At 41.0% G+C, this 26,267-nt stretch overlaps 2 protein-coding genes and 1 long non-coding RNA gene across 5 annotated transcripts; 1 reads left to right on the top strand and 2 right to left on the bottom strand.

Moving 5' to 3' along the window:
- Positions 1-302: 302 nt before the first annotated feature.
- Positions 303-1,200, bottom strand: LOC113973066. Its single transcript, XR_003536109.1, has 2 exons — positions 509-1,200; positions 303-411 (listed from the first exon to the last, which is right to left on the bottom strand). It is a non-coding gene; the product is annotated as an uncharacterized LOC113973066 (long non-coding RNA).
- Positions 411-26,012, top strand: SELE (selectin E). Of its 3 annotated transcripts, XM_027694642.1 has the most exons (19): positions 1,720-1,856; positions 4,254-4,335; positions 7,099-7,204; positions 15,082-15,194; positions 15,752-15,965; positions 18,198-18,353; positions 18,632-18,710; positions 19,151-19,537; positions 19,970-20,077; positions 20,192-20,377; positions 20,982-21,167; positions 21,275-21,454; positions 21,991-22,176; positions 22,284-22,463; positions 22,742-22,927; positions 23,879-23,986; positions 24,442-24,463; positions 24,573-24,644; positions 25,000-26,012. In XM_027694642.1, the coding sequence occupies exons 7-18, from the start codon at positions 18,674-18,676 to the stop codon at positions 24,628-24,630; spliced, it is 1,824 nt and encodes a 607-aa protein (XP_027550443.1). In that variant the 5' UTR covers positions 1,720-1,856; positions 4,254-4,335; positions 7,099-7,204; positions 15,082-15,194; positions 15,752-15,965; positions 18,198-18,353; positions 18,632-18,673; the 3' UTR covers positions 24,631-24,644; positions 25,000-26,012. The 3 variants fall into 3 exon arrangements, with proteins under 3 accessions (XP_027550442.1, XP_027550443.1, XP_027550445.1); XM_027694641.1 differs by lacking the exons at positions 1,720-1,856; positions 7,099-7,204; positions 15,082-15,194; positions 15,752-15,965 and adding an exon at positions 411-500; XM_027694644.1 differs by lacking the exons at positions 1,720-1,856; positions 4,254-4,335; positions 15,082-15,194; positions 15,752-15,965 and having other exon boundaries at positions 7,178-7,204.
- LOC113973060 (14 kDa phosphohistidine phosphatase-like) lies at positions 2,350-5,753 on the bottom strand. The gene is made up of 3 exons (XM_027694737.1): positions 5,558-5,753; positions 5,055-5,179; positions 2,350-2,689 (listed from the first exon to the last, which is right to left on the bottom strand). Exons 1-3 carry the CDS (start codon positions 5,685-5,687, stop codon positions 2,597-2,599), a joined length of 348 nt encoding a protein of 115 aa, XP_027550538.1. The 5' UTR covers positions 5,688-5,753; the 3' UTR covers positions 2,350-2,596.
- Positions 26,013-26,267: the final 255 nt, after the last annotated feature.

Below are 26,267 nucleotides of genomic sequence, written 5' to 3'. Positions count from 1 at the left end.
TGCTATTAAGACAGAGTCATAGAGGATTTCCTGTACTTTACAGAAGAACCTTAACTACTGTTGTTTCAGACTATTTTAAAGCGGTCCTTTGGAAACTACTGAATCTGGCCTTTCATAGGATAGGAGAGGGAGGAAAAACGCAGTCAGTTGAACCATGACTGTCACTGTGCTTTGGAAATTTTTCTGCATTGACAACAGATAACTGCTGACTACAAACTGAGGAACAAAAGTTTTAGCTTTGGCAGATCAAGAAATTACTGTTAACAGTTTTTGTTAAAACAGGGAAGCTAGAAACAAACTGATTTACAATTTTTCAAACCTTTTTGACAAAGACAAATCATGGCTTGCACGCAGGGACTGAATAGGTTGTTCTACACCTGCTGGGTCTGGTGCTGTGTCAGAGAACCACACCTGAAATAATAAGAAATGCTGACCACTATGACAAAGAATATGGTTAAGAACAAGAATATCAAGTATTTTCTGATGAATAAAGGAAGAAGGTACTTACAATCTTCTACTAAAATGTTTCTTCTTGATAATATCCCATGATCAAACTTGCTGTCTTAGGTTTAAATACTACACTTTTACTGAGTATCTTGCTCAAACATAGCTCTGTTTTTGTGCAAATACAGCATCAGATGTTTTAGGACTTCAGCAGAAGACTGCTAGAGCCATAGTCTCAGTGACTGCACACCTGCAAAACAGGTAACCCCACATAGTATAATTAAATTCCCCTTTCAGAATTACAGATGGGAAATAATGAAGGATGTTTTTCTCAGGTGAAATCAGCAAAATTAGCATTGGGATTTCCGTAATTCCAAATGAGTTCTGGTCTTAAAATTCAGCAGATACATGCTGACAAGAAGCAGGATTCAACACTTAGCTCTGTAGGCTGATTGTTCTGTTGGTGTTTCAACATAATATACCTGCTTTTTCTCCCCTCATCCCATCCCCTCACTTTTTGAACAAGCCGTTACAATAAGAAATCCGGTCTAAATTAGGTCTTTCCCGTAAGTGTTGTGGAGAGAAAGATTAAAATCACTCATTAAATACCTCAGGAAACTAAATTAAAAAGCTTGTTTATTTTAACGGGTACTATCCTTACTGATGACTTCCCTTTAAAGACTATTGGCTAGTTTTGGGAAATGAGGCTATTTAAAACCCAGCTTTGTATACTGGCAATTACAGTTATTTTACTAGAGCTTAGGGGGAAAAAACCCATGAGAATGGAAGTGGGAAGTGCCCAATTTGCAAATTACTGACCTGTATGCTATTCTTGGTTACAAGGCACACAGACATTTAATCATGCTCTGAAATCAAAATCTTAATGCAATCATTTGAAGTGGTGCAGCACCAGGTTCAAGAGATCCTGCTCCAAGGTGATTATTGGGGTGGAGATACCTGGAATTCTGCTAATGAGGAATGGACTGAACATTTTCAGGATAAGAACAGGAAATTCCTCTCTGCTCACCCAAAACAAAGCCACAGAAAGGTGACATAAGATGGATAACTAGTGTAACAAGGCAGTAACAGCAGGATTTTTTTATTTGTGATAGAAACTGGACTAAAGCCTCTCAAATGTCATAGTTTTTACTGTAAGAGTCACATGGAAATTGAAAAGAAAAAGCTACTCTATACCACCAGATACTGGTGGATAAGTGCAATAGGAGCCACAGCAAAGGGAAGAACTAGAATTTATACACAAATACCTCTTGAAGACTGCAAGTCAGCAATGTATTCCCTTGAAATCCACAAATGAATTAAAAGAAGACTGGCAGGAAACAAAAAAAGTGAAATCTGTAGCAAGTCCTTTCACAACTAATAAAGGGCAACATCCTGCCAACAACAGGAAGCAGGTAAGTTAATTCACACACTGTCCAGGTGTACTGGGTTTGCCAGGAGGTGGTTATAACAATTATTGCTGGAAAAAAAGCATGATTATTCTCACAGGGAATAAAAGTGATATAGGGGAATCAGAAGGAAAGCAGTATTGGCAGAATTTGACATTGCCATCAGTCTGTTATAGGGAGGATCTCACAGAACAAAGACATTGATCATTACTTTTATGGAACACAAATACTGGATTTTCAAAACCATGGAGTAAATCAAAGATTTAGATCATTGGTGAAGAAATGTAACAGCCAACCCCACCCTCCACACCAATTTTTGTTAATGTGGATAAGATCAAAAGCCTAAAAAGTAATAGAAAAATAAAGGAAACTGAAAAAAACCTGTGGTCAAAAGACGAGAGAACAGGTTTGGTCCTGTGGTGTTTTAAGCTGATGGCAAAATCCTGATGTATCCTACAATATATCAGTGAGACAGGACTGGATGAAAACAAACTGGAGGTCAGATAATGTGGAAGTGTTTAATTAGACAGCACATCAAAAGGAGAGGAAAAACGCTTAGAACTACATATTCTGCACAAAGGAATGAAAAATGAGGTATCTCTGGGGATTAACGACAGTATTATAAATTACAGCAGAGTCCAGTTACTCCAGATTTATGCCTACATACATAGACACATTGAACTTTTATTTATAATCAAAGTACAGCTCACAGTTACCAGTTTTCAACTGCTGATTGTGTTCACAGTTTATTTCTTGTCATCTGACCATGTAATTTCATAGTCTGTATACACTTTCTTCAGTATCTCTACAGTCACTGAGTGATCTGCTTTTCCATAGCCCTGCAAGACAGAACAAATGTTTATTGGACACGTACAGTAAGTCTTCAGAACCATCCAGTTCTTGTCTACACAAATGATCCAGTTGGAATTTGATACTTCAAGTTGTTCACATACAAATCAAATACAGGTTCTGAAAGAATTATTCTTGCATTATCATATTTTCCTATTGTCCTTTCCAACTCCCCCCCAATTCAAATTTTAGAAAATAAATGAGATGGGCTCAAGTAATTTCAACATGCATTTTTCACATAATTTCTCCATCAGAAAGCTTGTTTTAAAGTGTTTCAAACCCCTCAGCCACCATATTTGCTGAATGTTCTTTTAAACCACAGAGATTGCACTGACCCACTTTAATGTATGGGCACACAAACATCTGATTTGGCTCAGCTGAAGGAAAAGGGAATAAGCCACCACATGTGCAAACATTTGAGTACTCTTCTAGCCACTAAAGAAATCAGTCTTCATGTTTTATTTATTTGCAGTCTTGCCTTAACTCCTAATGGCTTAGTTTTAAGTATCTGTGCTCTTATGCCATTGCAACTCCAAACTAAGGCCAGGTCAGATGACCCACGTGATTTTTAACCCTCATTTAAAATCACTGCTCAGTGTTACTTTCACTGAAATTTAAACCAGTTGTAGTAGAAGCTGCCTTTCCGTTATTGTCTTACATGACTGAATGTGTTATCTTGATTTCTTATAATAGAACTGCAATTTTTTTTCCCAGTGAAAAAGCCTTTACTGCACAACAGTGCAGTGTACTGATTAAAACCTGTGATTTACGGGCTGCTTTCTTTTTCCAGTAATATTTCATACAACACTTAACTTAGAAGACTGAGAAAAAAATAGCTCAAGACTGCATTATCACACAAAACATGTACTCTTATTCATCACTGACTCAGCCCCAAGAGGAACAGCTTAAGTAAACTGCATTTAAACTGCACAGGTTAAAATTGATGTGTTATAAAACTCACACTTCTGAAAAATACCAAATAATGTGGTTATGCCAGTTGTAAAGCAAGAGCTACGGATCACTCTTACATTGGTAACCACTTTAAAGACCCCATCCAGCCTTGCAAATAAAGACCAGCCTTGCAAATAGCAACACAACATCTACTTCAAAAGAAGTCAATGATTATTTCTCTGATTTCCATAAAGCACCAGGTTAGTTCTGTTTTAGAATCTGACAACAAACTTTTAAGTCAAGAGAAGCATTAAACCAATGTAATTAATATATTAACTTCTGACCTGCAACTGAGGTCATCTGGCCCTCCAGGTCTCTGCCTGACAAGCCCTCATGCCAATAAAACTCTGCTTTTACATCATCCTCCTGTGTAAGCATCAAGGTACCAGAAGCAGAGAAAAAAGGTATTTTGCATAGACAACAAAAGCAAGAGTTGACCACTGCCATTAACACTGGTTTGGCGGCTGAATAATATAGGTGTCAAGTCTCATCAAAAAACACAGTTGTGGTGAGGAGTTAAAATTATGAGAATTTAACAGAAGAAGCGCTGCCTTCCCACCCCACACAAATCCTGAAGAGGTTTTTCTTTTCTTATGATTCCAGGTGGCAAGAGTCATCTTGGAACAAAAGCATCACTAACAAACACTTGATACATTCAAGGCCCAACCTTCACCGCTCATCTAAGGTAAGCAAATTTGAAGTAACCATCACTTACTATAGGAAATTAAAGGAACTTAATAGAACTATTTTCTTCTTGTCTAAATTAAAAGCCTAGAATCTTTACTCACAGTTATTACTACAGAGGCAGCTATGCTTCATCACTGAGCAACACCAGAAACAGACTACAGCATTTCCCTACATTAGAGAAATCCTGAACACTTATTGAGTCTTTCCTAAAGAAACTGAGCTTACATGGAAATGTGAGGAGTAACAAAAATGCTATTTTTATTCCACAATACACATTACTACATCTTCACCTACTAAAAATTCACACCTAAACTGGGTCTACTCTTCTCAGCCAACACACACAGAATAACAGACATGATTTAGCTGGTCACTACCAACCAACATTTTTGTTGGCAAATAAAGATCGCGCAATAACTGAATTAAGTCCCTGTAGCTACAAATGGGCCATTCCTGCTCTAGCAGTAAGATGGAAAGACTGAATCAAGAGATGTCTGCTTTCATTTTTGGTCTTGATTATAACTTAACCTAACGCTGAGTAATAACCAACTTTATCTTTTTGGTCTCCCACCCTAAAACTATTGTTTTTCTAATCTGTCTCACAAGTGAGCCAGGCGAGTTTTCCAGTTAATGTTTACACTGTGACGAAAATTGCCAAAAGCCACCATACTACAGAACATCAGAGACAAAAGGATTTAAATGAATATGAGATGCACTTACTGTAGAGAGCCCAAATACCCTGATTTTCTTGTCTTTGCTATTGTGATCAATTTTCCCTCCTCCAAGGCACTTGCACTCGTATCCCAGCTTTTCCATCTCAGGATTCACTTTTTCAAATATGTGATCTGCACAAGAAGAACGGTGACAGCCATTAGAATACGCACTAGGCATCAAGTACTCTGTTTTGCACTCATTGTCCTCCAGCTTTTTCCACCTACAAGAGAGGGATATTTCTCTTCACAAGTATAGAAAAGTATGTCAATTATTATTTTAGTTTTTTACTTAGCGCATCTCGCTCTCTTAAATCGGGTTTGGGAATGGCACCCGACAGAGAGATGGGCCCGGCTTTCATGTCACACGAGGGACGTAGAACTGGGAAAACAGGGGCTTCCTGAGCTGCTGGGGACGGCGGCTCCCGCTCCCCTCAGCCCCGCCGGGGACGGTGACGGGGCCCTGCCGCGGCCGCCCCCGCTCGCCCCCTCACGCCGCGGGCTGTCACGCACTGTGGAACTCGGCCGACCCGGTGCCGCGGACGATGTCCCGCTGCTCGCCGCCACCCGGGCGCTGCAGGCGCACCAGGATGTACTTGAAGGTGCCCTCGGGGTCGATCTCCACGTCCCGCACGGCCGCCATGGCGGGGCCTGGCGGGGCCGGGGGCGGGCGCGATGGCGGCGGGCGGGGCTGCGGGCGGGGAGGGGCTGAGTGAGGCCCTCAGGGGCCCATCGGTCAAATAATGAGCGGCGTGAGCTGTGGGGCAGCACACCTACAGATCACTCTTGCCCTAGTAACCACTTTGAAGACCCCACGGGCAGGGACACTTTATGCTATCTCAGGTTGCTCCAAGCCCCATCCAAACTGGCCTTGAACGTTCCAAGGATGGGGCGTCTGCAGCTTCTCTGGGCAACCTGTGCCAGGGCCTCACAGGGAAGAATTTCTTCCCGATATTTAATCTAAATCTACCCTCTTTCAGCTTAAAACCGTTCCTCTTGTCACCAGTTCACCGAGAGTAAATTTTTACTGAAATACATTATTTTTACTGAATTAAAAAAAAATATATAATATTTGCTGAATTAAAAAAAATTACTTCCATGCAGTGCTGAGCAGTCTTGTATTATGAATTCTCACATTTTAAAGAGTAGGAACTACTTTAAAACTTTCAGAATATCTCCACAAATGAGTTTCAACATAACTACTTTTTAAAATACTGTATTGTAGGTCACTTCTAACTGAACTATTTTATTCTTTTCATATATACAAGTAGTAAATTATTGTTGACATGAATTTCTCCACCCGTAAGAGCTTTAAAATCTAAAACTAGTACTTGAATGCAGACAGTGTACTATATAAATTAAGGTGTAATTCATTAAAAGCATCAGTAAAACAGAGGAAGAGTATGTCTCATCTTAATACACATTTAGAGATACTACAAAGATAAATGTAAATTTGGGGTTAGACTTTATTTTGAGACTTATTACTTTACAACTAGAGTTGTTTCCTAAACTACTGTATTGGCCAAAACAACCCCTAATAAAAATTTCTAGTATTTTGTTGTTTCAGAGACTGTTGTTAGTTACCTTATCTGTGCAGAGTAGCAGCACCACTGTGAGGAAAATGAACAGAGCCCCAGGAAGCTAAATCCTTGTTTGCTAAATTTTAGGGGATGAAGAGGTGTGAAGGGCTTTAAATAGAAGTCAATCCTCCTGTCTCAGCTGTTTGGGATTTCCAAGGTAGTCAGGGAAAGTGATAACATCTGTGCCTGAGTGAGGTCCCCTTTAGGATCCTATGTCTTAGAGAGTATTACGGAGCTGAGATGGCTGATTAAGCTTGCTTTGTCCAGTAGTGAATTAGTCCTTTAAATTTGTTTCAAGTAACCTAAGAGGTCTGTTTTTGTTTTGATTGTTTCTGTGTACACAGCTTATTCCTTAATTATTTTGTTTGCTAATCTTGCCTAATATCTCATGTTCCTATTTATCTTTTATTAAGAAAGCATTATGGAGGTTGCTTGTTTGAATAACTCACCCCCTTTATTTTTTTACTGGAAGAGAATGCTTCATTTCCTCAAGCACAGAAGTCTTTTGCGTGACTGTAGAAAACTTTATTGCCCTATTTCAGTTACGATGCACGGAAGGGGCTAGCAACAAACAACAATGGTAAAGATGGCAAAGGAAATACTTGTGACATACCTTAGATAGAAGCTAAATTTGAGAGGAATTTGCCTTCAACAAGGAGAACAGGCATTGGGCTTCATCTGACATGAGTTTGAGCAAATAAGTTTGTGACTTAATAATAGTCAAAGCAGAGCTTTATCCTGTTTTCCTTAATGCTTTTGTCTTCCCAAGCATCCACCTTATCCAAAATCCATTCCATGCTGAGGTATAGGAGTTTCCTGTTGGCTTTTAGGCTGAAGGCAAAAATTCCCTGCTGTTGGTAGGAACCATTAGTGCGTCACTGTGGGCCTCGAGGGTACAAAGAGGATGGCGTGGGGCAACAGGGGTCTTAAACCAGAGACAGCCTGTTTTCCACAGAACTGCATGGAGGGACTTTCCTTTTGTGATGGACTTACTCATAGCTAACTGTGAGTTTGGCACTACTTTTTGAAAAAATAAGGGTTTTTTTATTTATTTGGCCAAGTGACATCTTGTCTTTTTGCAGTGGTGTCCTAAAACCCATTGTTCTAAGAAAAAGTATTGTAAACAAGTCAGATAACAGTGAACTGATGTGATGATAATTAAGATAAGATAGTGGATATTTTTCTTGAGTAGTTATAGGCAAATCATAAGGGTCAGCATTGCCAGAATTTTTTACTTCTTCTGTGTTACAAATAGGGCTTGTTTTACATTATGGTTTGCAGGTTTTGGACTGACCCAAATGACTAAAATTGCTCTGTTTGTGTCCTTCCTATCAGATTGTTTTAATTCATATGGCCTTGGAAAATTCACCTATCCTTACACTGGCTTGGGTCGCAATAATATTGCAATGTGTGTTGCAGTGGATTAAAGTGTTGGTGTAACAAAACACGTTGTTAGGATGAATTTGGAGTGTGTCAGCCAAGATACTGGTTGAGCTGGTGCATTTGAACTTGATCAAACTTCTCTACTTATTCCAGGAATTGGAGAGATTAAAAAGAAGCAGCAAAAACTGTGGTTCATGTGGCATGGTCTGATAACTGGGTGTAACTATTGTAGCTACTCCAGTTCCTTTTTGTAAAGGAACGTGACATCCTGATACCTACTGTAAGTACTTCCTGAGCATCTCCAGAGGGATAAAGCAGGTTATAGCCTTGTGTTCTCCATTGTACCCCTCATGAGAGGGTGACCATGCTTTTTCTGCTTAATGATTTCTCTTGGAAATGTTAATAAATGTCAACTCAGCTTGAGATTGTGATAGAACAGTTGATGTTACCATATTCATACAGGTTTGATGAAAATAGGTGGAGGACTGAGACCCTGTGAGTGCTTGCTGAGAGAATGTGTTCCTGTGTATTGGGTGAAATGTTTGGGTGATGGAAAATGCTGATGGGGACAAAGACATTCTTGTCATACTTAACTGCATTTCTGCTGGGCTTTGTGTTGGCGTTAAGGTTGTGATGTTTGGATTTCTTTTAAAGTAACTTTATAGAAACACCTTTAGGGAAAAGTTAATTGTGCAGTAACTGATGGTTACTAAGAAAACATCAGTAACTTCTCTTCTCAGTAACCTTGTAACAGAAAAGATCCCTGAAAAAGCCTGGGTTGAAAGCCCAAATGGGGTAGCCCTTATGATGGCATATGAGACTTTCTGATCTGTAGTTAAAAGCTAATTTGGCCTTGAGTGGAATTATTCAGAAATTATAATGGATTACTGCCAACTGCCACTTATTAATATGGATTGAAATGAAGGATGGGGAAGAGAAGGTGAGGCTGTTCTGCTGCTGTATATGGAGATATCAAAGCCAGTTGTAATTGAGCAAGTTCAGGTCACAGAGGTCACCTGGCTGCAGAAACAGAGTTCAGATCTGATGGGCTTATCCTGCCAAAATCCAGGATCAGTTTACTGTGTAGGTCTCAGATCTGCTATTTCTTGTTTGCTTTCAGTGCCCAGACTGTGCTAGTGAACTTGTAGGACATCTTAAAAGAAACAAACTGGATTGCAGTTCAAGATCAAATGTAACATTTCATTTGAGAATAGGCAAATAGGAGTATCTTAGTGTCAAAACATCCTGATATTTATTTTGATATTTAACCTCTAAATGGCAAGTGACTAGAAAAGGAACATTGTTGTGCTGTGGTGAAGTTTAACACGGGATTCTCTAAAGCCATCAGGCCAATCCAGGTTCCCAGAGTCAGGAAAAGGGAAGCAATCACATTGAACTCCAGCTGTATAAATTTTTCCCTTTATTAAGCTCTTTGACAGCAGAGCACAAGATATAGGGATATATTTGACTTCTGGTTGTATTACAGGAAAATATTAAGGAAAGAAGTTTGAAGTAGGGGATTTCCATCACATGTAACATGCGATAGAGAAAATAAAATGAGGGTCAATGTTCAGCTGTACTTTGCAAATTTTTTTTATCCCAGAGTGGGAGTGCAGCCTGGAGTTGAGCAGAAGAATGCCTAATACACTGGTGCAAATGAAACACACTGTTGTAAGTTGTAATTATCATGGACATCAAAGACCATGGGTCTGCTTTGCTGCTTGGCTCACACAATTTAATAGGATTTGAATAAAGATTTTTCTTCGACAGCTGTTGATTAGCAGCTCCTCAGATTAGTGAAGAAGCTGGAACAAATTCAGGATAATAACATTATCTGTCTTAGCATTAACATCTTTGAGATCTGTGTATGTATATAGCCAGTCCAGGAGCCAGAGGCTTGGTTTGTGCACTGAGGGTTAGGAATCCGAGCCAACCTCTGGCATGCAGGAGTGTAAAGGGCCTCTTCTGGGCCTTTCATACCTTGCTTTGATGAATAATGCTCTCCTATGATCCCTTTCAGAACCTGAACAAGGTCTGATGAAAACCAAGTCTTTTGTTCTGCTCCTCACAGAAGGCAGTTTTATAACCTCATTGCTCTACTGGTTAGAAACACTCTCTAATTTTTGGCCTATATTTACTCACAGATGGTTTGTATCCATTTGGGTTTTTTGTACTATGACTTATATGCATATAAAGGGATGACTTTATCCCTTTATATGCAGAAAACTTGTTTACTTTTCTGAGCCTGTTGCATCCTTTCTGAGCCTTCCTAGCTGCTCCCTCTTCCCTAGGTTTAAACACTAATTTCTAATGGACACCTGGAAAGGCATTTCTCTAGAGGGCACTTCTTGGAATATCCCCACCCTTTGAAAAGCCTAGAGTTTGCTACCAGGGGGTGTCATTCTCCTGGTTCTCCTCCTGAATAACCATAAATATCACCTGCCTGTCACAGGATTGTTAGTCTTTGAAGTACTGAATGAGTGCTGCTGCCTTGAATCCCCTTGTTCAGTGAAACCAGCCCGCCAGGTTTGTTTCCAGGGCTCTGCTGTCCTTTGCTTGTCCTTCCCTGCTCCCCGTGTCCGTGCCTGGCACCATATGTTGGGGGCATGATGGAAGCAGTGTGCAGGTGATGATTCCTGAGTCCCAGCTGTTACCCTGTGGTCTGCAGAGACAAACAGTGTGAATGAGTTGTTTAATTGATCAGAGTTCATTTGTGTGGGATATGTGACATCCTGAATAGAAGGGCCTTGCAGCTGCTTTTCTTCAAGGTAAACTCATGCATTTGCACTCATGGATTAGAGATATGAGGGTATTTTGGATGGTGGGTTTAGGGCTGGAGGTACTCAGCCTGGAGGGAAACCATGTCCTTCCTTTGTCATGGTGTTGGGACTGCATTTCCTAGGAAAAAAATCAGAATGAAGGAATGTGGAATGTAACGGTATGAAGACTTACCTGCAGAATTCTGGACATAAACTGAACTTTTGTCCTTTTACTTAACCTTTAGATAAACCTTTGTCTATCTTTGACTCTAGAAGGTATAGAGCAACTGCACTGCTAATTTACTTATCTTTAAGTAAGCATAAATCTGGATCTTTCATTTTATTTTGGCAGTAGGGTAGCTTCCCCTCTGTATTTTATTTGTATTTATTTGTTGCTTAGAAGTACAAATAAACTGAACTCCTAACTGCTTTAAGTAAGAACGTTGCATGCAGGCCCAGAATTATTTTATAAATGATAAATGGCAATTCCTTCCCTTCCTGCTGATCCAATGCAGTTATCTTATTATTACTTCTGTCATCTAAATAATCAGGTTCTGCTATTGTTTGTGATTATGTGTTGCTACAAAAGATGAGTAAATGCCTATTGATAAATGGAAGGGGAAAAAACCCCAACTAATGTATACCAGGAAGGATAAATATAGAATCAATCATTTAGTTTGGGAAAAACTCTTAGGATCAGAGTCCAGCCATAAACTTGACACTGCCAGGTCCACCACTAAACCATGTCCCTAAGCACCTAAATATCTCCAGGGATGGTGGCTGCACCAGTTCCCTGGGCAACCTGTTCCAGAGCTTGACAACCCTTAGGGTGAAGGGTTATTAATGGGGTCTGTGGGGTGGGATACATGCTCAGCATCTGAGAAAATTGACTTTGTGGGTTGCTTTTTAGGCTCAAATGTGGAAGCGCAGCAGTTTCAGGGGAGGTGACACTCATTCTTCCTGATGAGTCAAGAAATCTAAAAGTGTTGTAAGAGCAAAATGTTCACTGGGAAAGTTAAAGTATTGTTTTCATGCGCCAGGAAATAAGGAAAGTCCTAATTATCTTGACACCAGTTAACTGGAACTTTAAAAAACCTTGTGGTGCCGTGTTTTTTTTCTCTGGGAAATGATAATATTAAGCAATTTAATACCAGTGCTTTCAGTGTTAGTGATGATTCCTTTGTTACTGAAATAACTCCTATAACGCAGCAATTGAAGTACTCTCCACTAATAACCTTGTATTAAACATGCCTGCCCTAAAAAGTAATTACATATCCAGCTGATAGAAATAAATTTATTTCTTTGAATAATTCATGATTGTGGCAAACTTGTGGAGTGGCTAAAAGTGCTCCTGAAAGAGTACTTAATTCAAGAGCTTCTGTTCTCTCGTGGTCTGACTGAGAAAAATCAGCAGTGTGAATCATGAGCCTTTGCCAGCTGTTCTTGAGTGGGGTTCTACTTCTCACTCCTTTGCAGTTTTTCCTTGTACTTTAGTCTTCTGCCTTGAAGATTTCAGATACCAAGTGATAAGACCTCTCTCCACAGAATTCCAGTCGTTTTGGTGATGGACCTTTCTGCTGCTTGGTTTTATAGGTGGCATCAGACAGTGATGATAATCTCTGGGGCTTGGCGTGAAATACCGAGGTCAGTATCACCCAAATACTTTTCAGATACATGATCCAAAACTTATAGGTCCTTCAAAAAATGAGGCTCTCTAGTTTGTGATTTGCTGCAGACAGCATTTGGAGAGTTTGTTTACTGCTTGTTAGCCAGTGAAAAAATTAAGGACTAACATATCTGACTGTCCTTGACTGAAGCTTGCTTAGTAGACATTCCTTTCTAGAGCAGCACAGCTCTTGAGATGGGCAATTTGGGCTGAAAACTTACGGAGAAATTTGAGAGATCATAATATTGAAATTATAAGATGCTGTATTTTATGATTTTTTAAAAATGTTATTGAGCACTGATTTGGTTATGGAGTCAAACATGTTAAATACTGTGTCCATTGATGTGTAAAAATGATGTTCCTGGAACTGACTAAGAGAATAGACCTGAAGCTTGGAATTTGTAAACAAATGGTGAGGAGTATTGGTAAAGAAGGGAAGCTACTGCCTCTTCATCCTTTTTTTGTACTCTCCCTCATAATACTGCAAATGGAGAATGGAAGGTCATGTCAGAACTCCAGTGCTACCCATAGCTCACATACTCTCTAAGTCAAAGCAGTGTTTTCTGGGAACAGAGCTAGGCAGAAGATATGCAAAGAATCTGCAAAACAAAAACCATATCTCATGATGACTGTTTTTACAGTACCAACCACCTACTTAATCTCCTAATCCTGAAACTTGCCCTCACTCCTCTCCCTTGCCAAAAGCTGTAGTTGTTCTGTTCCTCAGAGCCAGCATTCCCATCAGTGCCACTTCTGGGACATCTCACCTGCTGAGAGTGTGGGGCTGTGGAGCAGAGCTGGGCGGTAAAATCAGCAATGCTGGGTCAATGCATGTGTTACATAGTCATTCTTTCCTGTGTGCATGAAGGGTGGCAAGGCTCCAAGACCTTCTCTGCTATGATTTCCAACACTGGAATTAGAAATAATCAAGTTCTGCATGGGATCAGTTCCACCTGCACCCATGGACTGCCAGTGTGTGATGTTAAGGCCTGCCCTGCTTTTATCTGAACTCAAGGTGTGAGTTGTTGTTTCCTCTGCTCCTTTGCTCTTTCATCTTTCAGTGCTCTGAATCCCAGCTGGCCCAGTGCAAGTGATCCCTGGCCTCAGGGTGGATTCTTCAGTGGGTATTTTTGCCTGTTTGGGGGAAATTGAGCACTGTGAGTCACAGCAGAGTTCCCGAAATAAGAAGGAGAGATAAGATTTTCTGGCTCCTGGGGTTCCACTGCAGACAGAGTGGAGACTGTCTGAGGCAGCCTTGCAAAATTCCAGCGCCTTGGTAGCAGTTGCACTGCCTACCTTATTCACACTTAATGAGACACAGAGGCTAAGAAGGGATGAGTATGTTTTTGGAAATTATCTTTACTTCCCATCTAGACCTCGGGGAAAACTTGTGCCTTAAACCTTTTGTCTCTGAATTTTTGAAGAATTAGTGGTGAAAGCTCCTCTCCAAACAGGAAACACCTTCTCTACTGGCACCAGAACTCCTTTTCCCCTCAAGGCTGGCTAAAGCTCTTATTTTTCCTCTTCTAGTGAGCGTCACTGTGGGTGAAGCTGGACACTTTTCCATTACTTCAAAATTTCAAGTGGCTCTACAGCTCTTTGCCATGGAATAAATGTCTGTTACACAAAACATTTTGACACAAGTAGTTATCAAGTGTTTTAATTTAGGAATGAGGAATACACCTTCTAGGAGAGAGATGCAACTGGATTACTCAGAGGTACTTAATGCTCTATTTTTTGTCTGTTGACATAACAGAATCATTAACATTGTAAAAAAGGAAGACTCAGAAATATGTAAATGCAGATGTAATCTTACCATGTAGGTGAAGAAAAAGTCTTTTCTAAAGACGTGGAAAATGAATATTTGTCTTTTGTTATCCATGCAAACAGACGTCTATATATTCTGCTTATCTGAGATCCCACCATATTCTGCATTTGTCTTGGATTTTTGATTTCTGCAAGATCAACAGAGAACTTTAGATAATGCAAAATAATTTGCACTGCATTGATTTTTCATAAGCTACTGATAAAGATACTGAAAAATGTTTCTCAAACCAAGACTTGAAATTTCCAACAGAAAGGTAGACTCTACAAAACTCCCATTTTAGCATTTCATGATTTCTTTGGAAAATTTTCCTTTAAAACTTTGTCACTACAAATCAAGCCACCACTGCTTGTTATGCACCAAGTGGACATAAAACATTGTTGACCACATGCCTCCTAAGTACTCTGGAATAACTTTTAGGTTTTAGAAGGTGGTAAAGATCTATTTCCTCCATCACCCTTTTCTACAGGGGGTGGGAATAAAATAGTTCTCTTGGACAGAGAGTGATCTTTGAAAACCTGCCCTTGGAGAAGTGATTCTATCTCTTATATGCTCATTTTATGGTGATTTCAACTAAGCATTGTTGCACTTGTTTCCTCATAAGAATGTCTCATGGGACATTATTAAAAGTCTTAATTATAACAAACCATAGTCCGCTATTGTTTCTTTGTTCCTGACTCAACCTAGGCCGCAAACTTGATTGATCTGCCAGGAAGAGATCAATTCTATCAGTGTCAGCTGTTCTGAACAGCTTAGCAGCTGCCTGCTGATTTTTCAGTTGTTTTCTTTGACATTTTTTCAGTGTTATTCTGGTATTTTTCTAGGAGCTCACGTGGAAGGCCCGGCTTCTAATTACCTTGATCTTCCTTTCCTAGACACAGAAAGGCAATATTTGCTTTTTGCCAGCCCTCTGACACCTTTTCCCATACTCCCAAAGGTAATTACTGGGGTTTGGATCCTTAAACAGTAGCTTGATTGCCTGTAACTAATATAAAGAGTCTTCACTCCAGTCTTTCCTACTCTGACCTGTTCTCTTTTCCTGGTGCATAACACTTTTGCAGTGAGTATCCATCAACTTTCCTCTGCATGAAAGAAATGCCATTTGACATGTCCTCTGTCCATTGCTGTCCTTTAAATAGCACACCCCACTGGGGTTTGTTGTTTTTACTCCTAATATGTTTATATAGCCTTTTCTTACCCTCTCTATCTCATAGTGGCCTGCTAAGTAAACCCTCCAACTAGAAAATCAGTTGCTATTAGATAATCCTTGTTTGGCACCTCTGTTAGTAAGGGAAAAGAGGTGATCTGGAGTATTCCCATTCACTCGTAAAAAAAGCTTGTAAAAAGCTGGGCTTTCACTTGTGGAATTAAAGCCTGGAGTGTATAAGAAAATGTTCAGCATTTCTGAAAATTTGCCTAAAGTTTAGAGTCTCCTATTTTTCTGGCTGAGAGGAATTGTATTAATTTTAAGGAACTATGTCTGTGCCCATGTAGTGTAAGAGGAGGGTGGACAACTTCCCAGCTCTGTACAGCACCAGAAAGGAGGCTCTTATGTTTCCAAATCAAGTGGCAAAAGAGGAAAAAAGCATGAATGTGAAATAACTGTGGGAAGAGAACAAACCAGTAACATGGAAACCAGCTAAGGGGCAGGCTGCATGGCATTGCTAGCTTGATTATCCACAGCTCAACCTAAGTAACTGCATCACAGGTATTTTTCCTGAAATACGTGTGTAACTTAGGCCATATTTCCAATATGAGCTTTAGCTCGGAGGAATCCCAGTCTTCCTGAGCAACAGGGTTGAAATTTTAAGTGCTTTTGACTTTTAATAAAGAGAACCTATCTTCTGTTGTGCTTTGGAAAATGCTTTTCAGGCTTTTTTTTTTCCCCCTTTGAAAATTTTGCATGTGTTCATCTTCCATGATATTACAAGGAAATAAAAAGGTAATTGGTGAATGGCAGAATTCCCTGGGAAAAACCAAAAAGAGTCCCATGTGAGTGTATAAGGGAATACTGCCAACAAAAAGAGTCAGTCTTTTTTTAGTCTGGAATTTTTACAAGCAATATTGCTTTTAGGCTTTGGTGTTTTGTTATTTTTTGGGGGGGGGTTCTTTATCTGCTGCAGACAGGAGGTCTCAGACAGCCCACGTGAAGGAAGACTATTGTAAATTCTGAAATATTCTCTTCCTTCCTCCGGAGATTCCATTGACAAAGCAATTCTGCTGAAGTTTTCCCGCTTGGCTTCAGAGCTTCTGCCATGACAAGGATGAGCACTTACCAGTAGGAAGCTCATTAAATGATTTGGGAAAGGGAATATCCGGGAAAAAAGTGTAGGGTTTTCTGGCTCCTGAGAGGGTAAAAACTGTTCTGGAGTTGTCTGTAATTTTTTTTCTATAATGTCTATAGTTATAACAGCTGATCAATGTTTTAGAAGATAAAAAAAGCCTGCCCTATCAAGACTCATTAACATTAGTCTGTGTTACAATAATGTTTACAGAACCCCTGGGAAATTATGCTCTGCTGCACAAGGTACTGTACAGGTGCTTTAAAAGCACCAGCTCCTGTCTGTTTTCTTCAGGTGGTAAACCTTCCTAACAGAGAAGGGTTGGCAAACAGGGAGTGTTTTCATTCCCAATTTACAGCAGAGGCTAAAGACATAGCAGTCCTGACCTGATGCTGCCTGGAAGCCTCTGGAAGTCTGGTTCTTCTAAGCAAGGCTGGCCCAGGCCAGCTAAGAGCTAACCTCAACTTCCCAGAGTTTCCTGATGGTCAGTTTGTGTTTCTAGCTTTGCTGGTTCACACCTGCTAGGAAGTGTTCCTCTCCCTACAAATATGTATGTATGTTGTTTTTAATCCTCACACTCTTCAGTAACTAACTTTGACTTGCTTTCTATATATTTTTTTTTTCAATTTCCATATTTTGTTAGTAACTGAGGCTGTTTCAGAATATACTCTTTATTCTATGCTCTTTTTTGAGGTGGATTCCTTTGATGGGCAGAGATCTATTAAGATGTGGCGAGGTGACAAATTTTTTTTTGCGAAAAAATTGGGAATTGGTCCCAATTGAGATGTTAGCTTGGAATCCAGGAGTCACTGTTGGTTTTTTGGTAAGACAAGGCTGAGGCTCCAAAATAAGAGCTCCAACATGCACTGTATAAACTATAACTATGCTTTACAGATATGAAGTGGGTGCTACCCTGTGCCCTCCTATAGGTGACAACCCCTATTGAGTCCTTTGCGTGTTGAGCCTCATTAAACCTCATTCATAATGGTGAAGCTTTATGCAGTAGTGTAATTAATCAGTGTATACACAATAAATGTGCATGAATTCAGTGTATTGTCTTGTCCACCTGAAATATTACGTGCACCTGTTCAGGAATTGTAACTCTATTGAGATCAGGATATTGGAGCATATAGCCCCAGTGAAATCCACGTTCCAAGCTTGACTGCTACAAGTGACTGATGAACCTGTGTTGTGAGCAGGACTGTAGAAGAGGATTAGCAATCCTGGGACTAGCAAACCTTCCCACAGATGAGAGCTCTGCACAGCGTGCTGTCCACAGGGAAGGGCTTGTCCAGTGCTGCAGTTCATCTTTTACTCAAACTTAGTTAACCAGCTTTGAGTGTTGGTGCCTTTGCTACTGAGATACCAGAAGAACTGGCACCTCCTTGGTGCAAAACGTGATGCCAGGTGAAAGACTGGAATCTGCTCATTCATGCAGCCAACTCGAACTGTCTTCCTCCTCCTTGATATCCTGGAATTGTGTGTTTCTGTCAGCAAGAGCATGTAACGTGTGGCACTTGGCAGTTTGTCAGCACAATGTGTCTTTCCTGGAGGGTTGATTTGTCAGGAGAAAAGACATCCGTTTTAATGGGAGGGAGGGCCAGATCCTGGGGCTTTCCAAGATATTTTTTTCCAAACGTCTTTCCTGTCTCGTGCAGGAGTGGCTAGTTGAGGGCATAAAAGGCAGGGGATTACAGAGTCGAGGCACTTGGAGCTGAACTTGATCTTCGAGTTCATCAACTTAGCCACGGAAAGGAGCCACTGAGAAATATTGCAGAGGAACTTCTGCCACGGGGACTCTGCAGCTGCAACCTGTGAGTAGAAATGCACTGTGCTGTTCTGTTTAACTGCTCAGCTAAAAGAGAGCTGGACAGCTGCTATTCTGTGTTCTTTAAAGCTGTTCATTTTTAAAAGGTATCTTGATAAGAAGAACTGTTTTAAAATTAATAATTTCCAAAAAATTGAAAGTTTATTTAAGTTTTTAGAATAATTGTTTCAAAGTATGTAGAAAAAATTGCATAGGCAGTATTTTATACTGAATTGTAACAGGTCAGTGTTTGTTCTTTACAAATGTGTTTCTTTGGTCTCTCAGAGCCATCTGCTTTAAAAGATAAAGAAGAGAAAACACTTAAACATGGTTGGCTTGTGGTTCCTATCTCTTCTTACTTATGGTAAGTGTGTATTGCTCTGTGTAGAAAACTATTAGGATGATAATATTAATGTGACTGTTCTGTTTGAGCTCAGCATTAAAAGAATTTTTGAACCTGCCCTAACTAACCTGAGCCTGGGTTCACACAGAAGCACCTCTAGCTGCAATGGGATGTTTCCCTGCTTGCCTGTCAAATCCATAGTTGGCTCCTATAGCCTGCTGTGAAGTCCCAAAGCTTTGTGTGGCCAGACATAATTTCACAGGCTGAAGTCCCTGTACTTGGAGCTGACAAGCCTGGTTTGAAACTTGCCAGTTGATTATTTATAAAATAATTGCCACTCATTTTTATGCAGTTTCAGATATTGACAAGGTTGCAATATTTATAGAGCTTTATTTATAATTTTCTAGAGAGAGAGGAGGGGAATAGTCAGACACCAACTTTTGAGCATCTTGTCATTCTAGGACTTACAGTGCTGCAGGGGGTGAATGGCTGGACATACCATTATTCAGACAGAAACATGACCTACAGGGAAGCAGAGGAGTGGTGCAAAAAGAGGTATACTAACATGGTTGCCATTCAGAATAAGGAGGAAATCAACTATCTCAACAACTTCTTACCCTATAATCCGGGTTACTACTGGATTGGAATCAGAAAAATTAATGATGTGTGGACCTGGGTTGGAACTAACAAAGAACTGACAGAAGAAGCAAGAAACTGGGCTTCAGGTGAGCCAAATGGCAAAGGGAACAACGAGGACTGCGTGGAAATCTACATCAAAAGGGGGAAGGATGATGGCAAATGGAACGATGAACAGTGTGAGAAAAAGAAGGTCGCCTTGTGCTACACAGGTATGGAGTGATAAAGGTCATTCTAGTGTGTCCCTGTGGGGTGGGATGAGTTGTTTAGTGTTACATATTAGCTACCTGACCCTGTAAGCACCTGTACACTTATGCTTGCTTACAGGATGGAGCTTGTCCTTGTTCTAAGACTTAGATTTATTGTTCCTTTTGCATTTTAAATGTTGCTAATATCTACCTGAGAACAAGTGGTCTTGGGAGTTTCCAGCCAGAATCCTTTCACTGTGAACTAGTCTGTCAAAAGTGCGGATTTCAGAATCCTTTCTGTGAAATGACACGATAATCTTAAGTACCAAACCCTCTGATTTTATTTTGCTATATAAAGGGCTTGCTTAGTGTCAGAAAGATAAACAAATTGCTAGCCACGTTCTTAGTGACCATTGTTGATTCCTTTATAATTTGCTGTATTATTATTTTTTTCAGCTTCTTGCAACCCATCTCTCTGCAGTGGCCGTGGAGAATGTATAGAGACTATTAACAGTCACACCTGCCGTTGTAACCCTGGGTTCTATGGCCCTGAATGCGAGTTTGGTAAGATTATTTCATCCTGCTTTTTGACCAGCTCAGGCTGGCTGGTGTTCATTTTGGCTTGTTGATTTAGCTGCTCATGTCCCTGACCGTGTACCTTCTTGTGCTTCTCTGAAGTTGAGAGTTGTGATCCACTAAAGAAACCTGATCACGGGAGCCTCGAGTGCAGCCATCCATTGGGGAACTTCAGCTACAACTCGTCCTGCACAGTTCAGTGTGAGGAAGGCTACGAACTGACTGCACTGGAATCTGTACACTGCACCTCCTCTGGGGTCTGGTCTGCCCCTCTTGCAGCGTGCAAAGGTGAGCTTTCTGCATTATACACAGCTCTGTAAACTTGTTTCTCTGTCAGTACATACAAATTGAACTCTTACCAATTCCTTTGGAACTAATTACATGGTGTGGGTGCTATTTTGTTTCACTACATGGGTCTCTGTTGCTGAAGGGATGAAATGGGCAGGATGAATGTTTTGGCCCTGGCCAAAAACATCTTTCCCTGCTTGTAGGGAAAGATTTTTCCACCACTTAGGTGAGAACAGGGAATGTAGATGACCCACCTGTGAGACTGCTCATAACAGGGTAGTTACACCTGGCTGTAGGAATTATTTTTTGAGGTAGTTGGCTTAGAATAAGCTACAGTTTGAAGCAAATAAAAGCATCAAACATCACCCAATAGGAATCAAAATCAAGTTGCTGTTATGAGCTGCAAATGAATTTACAGTCTTGCCTTAAGAGTCAGTTTTCCATTTTGAGATATTGCCCCTCCTATCTGTTTTCTGAAATGGCACCATAGTAGATCTCCTTTCTAAAGCTGTTCTCGTTTAGTGGATATGTTGATAAGTTTCAGAAAAGAAAAAAATTTGATTTGGTACAAGCTAAGCTCTGTGCTGTCTCTTGTGCTCTTCAGCTGTGACCTGTCCTGCCTTGGAAATGCCTGCCCATGGTGCTGTGAACTGCTCCCATCCCTCTCTGGAGCTCACCTGGGGTACCATCTGCGAGTTCACCTGTGAGGAAGGCTTTACCCTGACAGGACCAGCCACACTGCAGTGTGGGTCTTCTGGGGCCTGGGACAGGCAGCAGCCATCCTGTGCAGGTACCTTTCCCTACCCCTGCTCACCTGAGCACTCAGGGCTGTCAGCATTGGCATGTGGTTTTCCTGGGGCCTCTGTGCTGATTTGTATTGATTTCCTTGTGTTGCAGCTGTGAGGTGTGAGGCTGTAAGCTGGCCAGAAGAAGGCTCTGTGAGCTGTGATGCTGCAGATCTCACCTCTGGCTCACGCTGTGAGTTCCACTGCAATGAGGGCTACATTGTGGATGGCCCATCCAGCACTGAGTGCACAGCACAGGGACAGTGGTCAGAGCCAGTGCCAAGGTGCAAAGGTGAGACTTACTGAGTTGGAAGCCATCAAGTAAGGCTTAGAGTAGATCAAGGAGTCTGAAGAGACCTCCTCATTGAAGTGCAGTAGAGCACTTTTCATAAGCAGATCTCAAGGTGAGGTCATTTCACCTCTTGTATTAATGAGGAAACAGCAGTGCAGGGAGACAAACAACACTTGGGGACGGTGTCCCCAGTACATAGGATAACAGGCTTTTGGAGTGGAGCGTTCTTACAGGAGCTCTTTATTCCATAAAACCCAAGTGGGAGCCAGTGTCCATTTATGCAGTCCACTGTGGAGTATAATCTGGAGGCATTCCCAGGATAGCTTGTGTGCTTTAGCTGCATGTCTGGAGGCTCTGGTTGCGCTGTGTAAGATGCTGAAATCACTGTTTCTGAGACACCGCTAGGTTTGAAGGGAGGTACTGTGGCTCTGTAGGGGACAGCTTCAAGCAGGGCATGTTCTTTTGTCAGTTCAAAGGAGAGTGTTTATCTTGACCTACTCGGAACTAAGCTCTGTGCTGTCTCTTGTGCTCTTCAGCTGTGACCTGTCCTGCCTTGGAAATGCCTGCCCATGGTGCTGTGAACTGCTCCCATCCCTCTCTGGAGCTCACCTGGGGTACCGTCTGCGAGTTCACCTGTGAGGAAGGCTTTACCCTGACAGGACCAGCCACACTGCAGTGTGGGTCTTCTGGGGCCTGGGACAGGCAGCAGCCATCCTGTGCAGGTACCTTTCCCTACCCCTGCTCACCTGAGCACTCAGGGCTGTCAGCATTGGCATGTGGTTTTCCTGGGGCCTCTGTGCTGATTTGTGTTGATCTCCTTGTGTTGCAGCTGTGAGGTGTGAGGCTGTAAGCTGGCCAGAAGAAGGCTCTGTGAGCTGTGATGCCGCAGATCTCACCTCTGGCTCACGCTGTGAGTTCCGCTGCAATGAGGGCTACGTTGTGGATGGCCCATCCAGCACTGAGTGCACGGCACAGGGACAGTGGTCAGAGCCAACGCCAAAATGCAAAGGTGAGACTTACTGCTTGGCAAATGGCAGTTTGCTGGTCACTGGGGAACACATTGAAATCCATATTTCTCTAGGGTCATGGCTCCAGACTAAATTATGCTCCCATATTTTCAGCTGTGAGTTGCCCTGCCTTAGAAATGCCTGCTCACAGCTCTGTAAGCTGCTCCCATCCCAAAGTCAAATGAATTTGAAAATGAAGTGTACATCTACCAGTGCAAACAATAGTGCCAAAGGCAGGAAATTCCTTAATGACTCTTAACCATTTCTTTCTGTGTTTCAGTTGTACAGTGTGAACCACTGAGCTCTCCTGAGAAAGGCTCTATGGATTGCTCACATGGTGCTGGGATGTTCACGTACAACACCTCCTGCCACTTCAGCTGCCTCGAGGGATGGAATCTCAACGGCTCTCATGTTCTGGAGTGCAGTCACTCAGGAACCTGGAGTGCCAGCCTGCCCACATGTGAAGGTATTTTACCTGTGACTAACCACAGAGAGGTGGCACTGGGTTTCTAGACAGATGAGGTCAGGAGAGGTGGTGGTGGTAATACCAACCAGTGAGCTAGAACATCTGGTGAAGTCCATGGATTGAAGAAAATAGAGGAAGGTAAAAATACTAAAAGATCTTGGTGAAAAATGTTGATTTCTTATCCAAAACCCAGAAGCTGGAACCTGATTTCAGGTTGTTTTGTTTGTTTTTTCATTAAAATATTTCTCATGTTGAGCTTTTTTCATATGAATAAAGACAAAAGCTTTTCTAGAGAAACAGAACCTTGTGGGAAATTCTGCATTCATCTGTTTCTCCATGGAAAAGTTTATAGGTTTTTTAATTTGGTGTGATAGTTTCTTGGATGAACTTCTCAGCCAAAAGACCTCACAGAGCTTTTCTGTCAGGCTGCAGTTTCAAAGGACAGGAGGCTCAGCCTTGCCTTCTCATTCAAGGAAGTTAAAGCTCTGTCACTGTCCTCAGTGAGAACACCCTGAACCTGCCTGAAATACTTGAGGTCCTAAAACCTCAGCTCCACTTATATTTGCTTGAGCAGAATTTAGATCCTTGGATAATTTCATTATCTCAACAGTATTGGTCAAAGAGGAAGAGGGCACACAGGGAGTTAAAATATGAACTGAAACATGAAAAATAAAATGAGCACAAATTGCCATGTGAAGCTGGAGGTTAGACAAACCCTGGTGTAGGAGCTTGTTGCCTTGCCATTGCTTTGTCAATGGGTGGGGGTAATTTTTAGTGTGCAGCTTTTAACCTTGGGTACAGGATATGTCCTGTCTCATCAAGAGAAAACTTAAGGGTTACAAGCTGCAATTCTGGTTCCTCTTGAAGAGCACAAGAAAAGGGAAGAAGTAGAGAGGGCTTCAAAACCCACACAGGCCTCTTGATCTCACTGAAACCTTTTCATCCTTTCAGCTCCTGAACTAGTCAGCTACGTCACTGTGGGCATAGCAGCCACCTCTGCTTCCCTGCTGTCCACGGCATCATTCCTCCTTTGGCTTGCAAAACGCTTCCGGAGAAAAGGTGAGCAGTTGGTCTGGTTTTATTTACCTTCCTGTAAAGTTTTCAGTGGAGAAAAAGAAATCAAAAAACAAAACCTCCAAAGCCCTATACCTTGCTTTTTGAAAAAGTGTTAATTCCCGTACTTTGACAAGTTGCAAATTTGTTTTCAAAGACCCACACATGCCATGCCTGGCTTTTGGATGAACATCTAAAAAAGTGAAAAAATAGTAAAAAACAAATGTTTAGAAAACAAGAATTAGATGAAAAAAAGCAGCACTTTATTTATAGGTAACTGCTTCCAGGGAAAGTGAATGAGAACTTGAGATGAGGCTAATGACACGTTAATAACTGCCTGTGAGATTTATTGATAGATAATGACATTTTTTGAGATATTCAGAGTTTTTTAATAGAAGAAAATGTTTGCATGAGGGGGCTTTTGTCTTGAAATCTAATACCTTTTCTTATTCTTCTTGCAGCAAAGAAATTTATTCCTTTCAGGTAAGTTGTGTCTCAAAAAACTACATGAAAAACAGTGCCATCCCTTTGCTAAAATCCATTTGATATAAATCTGTTGTCATTAAAGTACTTTTCATTCTGTATTTTACAGTAACCAGCATGAAACAGCCACTGAGGGTATTTTCCAAAGTGCTGGCCAGAATGTCTAACTCAGGTGTTTCAGGTAAGTGCATGAGAAGGCTGCACTCCCCAATTCTCTTCCATTTTATCACACAAGCAATCAGAGCTGCTAATTGCTATACCATTGCTGAAACAGCAATATGTGCTTTGGGGTACCTAATATGCATCTTGGCATTGCATGGAAGTTCCTAACAAGACTGATGGATTTATTGCATTAGAAATAGTTATTCAGCTCCTTAAGGATGATTGTGCTTGGGGTTCTGTCCAGCTGCATATAGTATTAGTAACATTTCTGTGCAGTTTTGCTACCTGCTGCATACAAAATTCCTCTGAAATGAGAGCAAATACAAATCTATGCCAATTTTCTGATTTATGGAGGAATTTTATTCTCTCTGCAGGAATGGAAGCCACCTTTGTCTCAGATTTCTGGAAAATGAAGCTGCATGCAAATCAGCAGCTGTCCAGATGTTTTTACCTCTTGCAATACAAAAGACCTTCTGTATTTGCTCAGAAATTCTGAGCTCAAGCTGTCAAGTATTTCCACTGAAGACAAGCAGAGAGTAAAACTCTGGCCTTCTGGCAAAATACTGTCTACATTCAGTCATGTAGTTATGATAACTGGGAGCTTGCCATCTCCTGTCCAGATGGTGAGCAAAGAGTGCACTGCTGCCTAAAGAGGAGGCTGGTTCCTCCTCTGCTCCACTCAAAGGTACCGAGGTGAAGTGAAGACATGCATTATTTCACATCACTTACTACACTGCTGGAGGTGTCTTCTCGGGAGTCATATGGGTTATGCTGGCAGAAACAGAATAATCAGTCTGAAAAAGTATTCATTGAATGGCTTTGAAACCATCAATCCTGGCTTGTGGAAGTCAGTTTAAGAGGATGTCCCAGTCAATGAATATGCCTGTGCAGATATGGGCAATTATTTGGGTTTCTGCTGCATATCCTAAAAAACTTAGAGACTTTAAACCTACTGGTTTGTTTTTGTTTTTTTTTTAATAATAGCACTAGGAACCATAGTGCTTATACAAGGTACTCTGGTTTCTGAAGGCAGCAGGTAGATCTGAAATTATCTCATCCCTGTGGGATTATGCACTGTAATACATGTATATACATATGTATTTAATTTTTAACTTTTACTGAGGATGTTTCTGTGCTGTTAACTGTAATGTAAAATAGTTGTTCTTGAGTAGGTCTGTGACCATTGATCTTGGCCCAAGTAATTTTAAAATAAATTGGAGGTGTTTGTATGGATTTCATGCCTGCATACTATTTACAAATAAAATGGGAGCCTGAGATTTGTATGTCTAGAAAGTCTTTCTTAAATTATGTTTAAGTTATGATTATAAAGTAAAAATCTCTGATTTAATCTGATATGTATTGTCCTGTTTGTAACATTATTTAATAAAATATTTTCAATGTAATGTTCCCTTTTTGGAAACGTGCATCATTTAAGTGGTTTGGGTCAGCCCTGTGACTATGGCTTTGACAGCAGAATGTGAGGGCTGGGAGAAGACTGGCTAAAAGTGGGGCTGTTCCTAATGGAGCTTTCCATGTTTCCATAGCGATCAAGGACAGAGCAGCCAGCAGATGGAGCTGAGTGCTTGGAACTAGCACAGCCAGAGCTGGATCCCAAACCAGCTTCCTCAGTCCTGAAAGGAAG

The sequence above is a fragment of the Neopelma chrysocephalum genome, unplaced genomic scaffold (assembly GCF_003984885.1).
Source record: "Neopelma chrysocephalum unplaced genomic scaffold, ASM398488v2 Primary Assembly neopelma1_98, whole genome shotgun sequence".
Classification (NCBI taxonomy): domain Eukaryota; kingdom Metazoa; phylum Chordata; class Aves; order Passeriformes; family Pipridae; genus Neopelma; species Neopelma chrysocephalum.
This window is presented reverse-complemented; position numbering and strand designations above follow the sequence as displayed.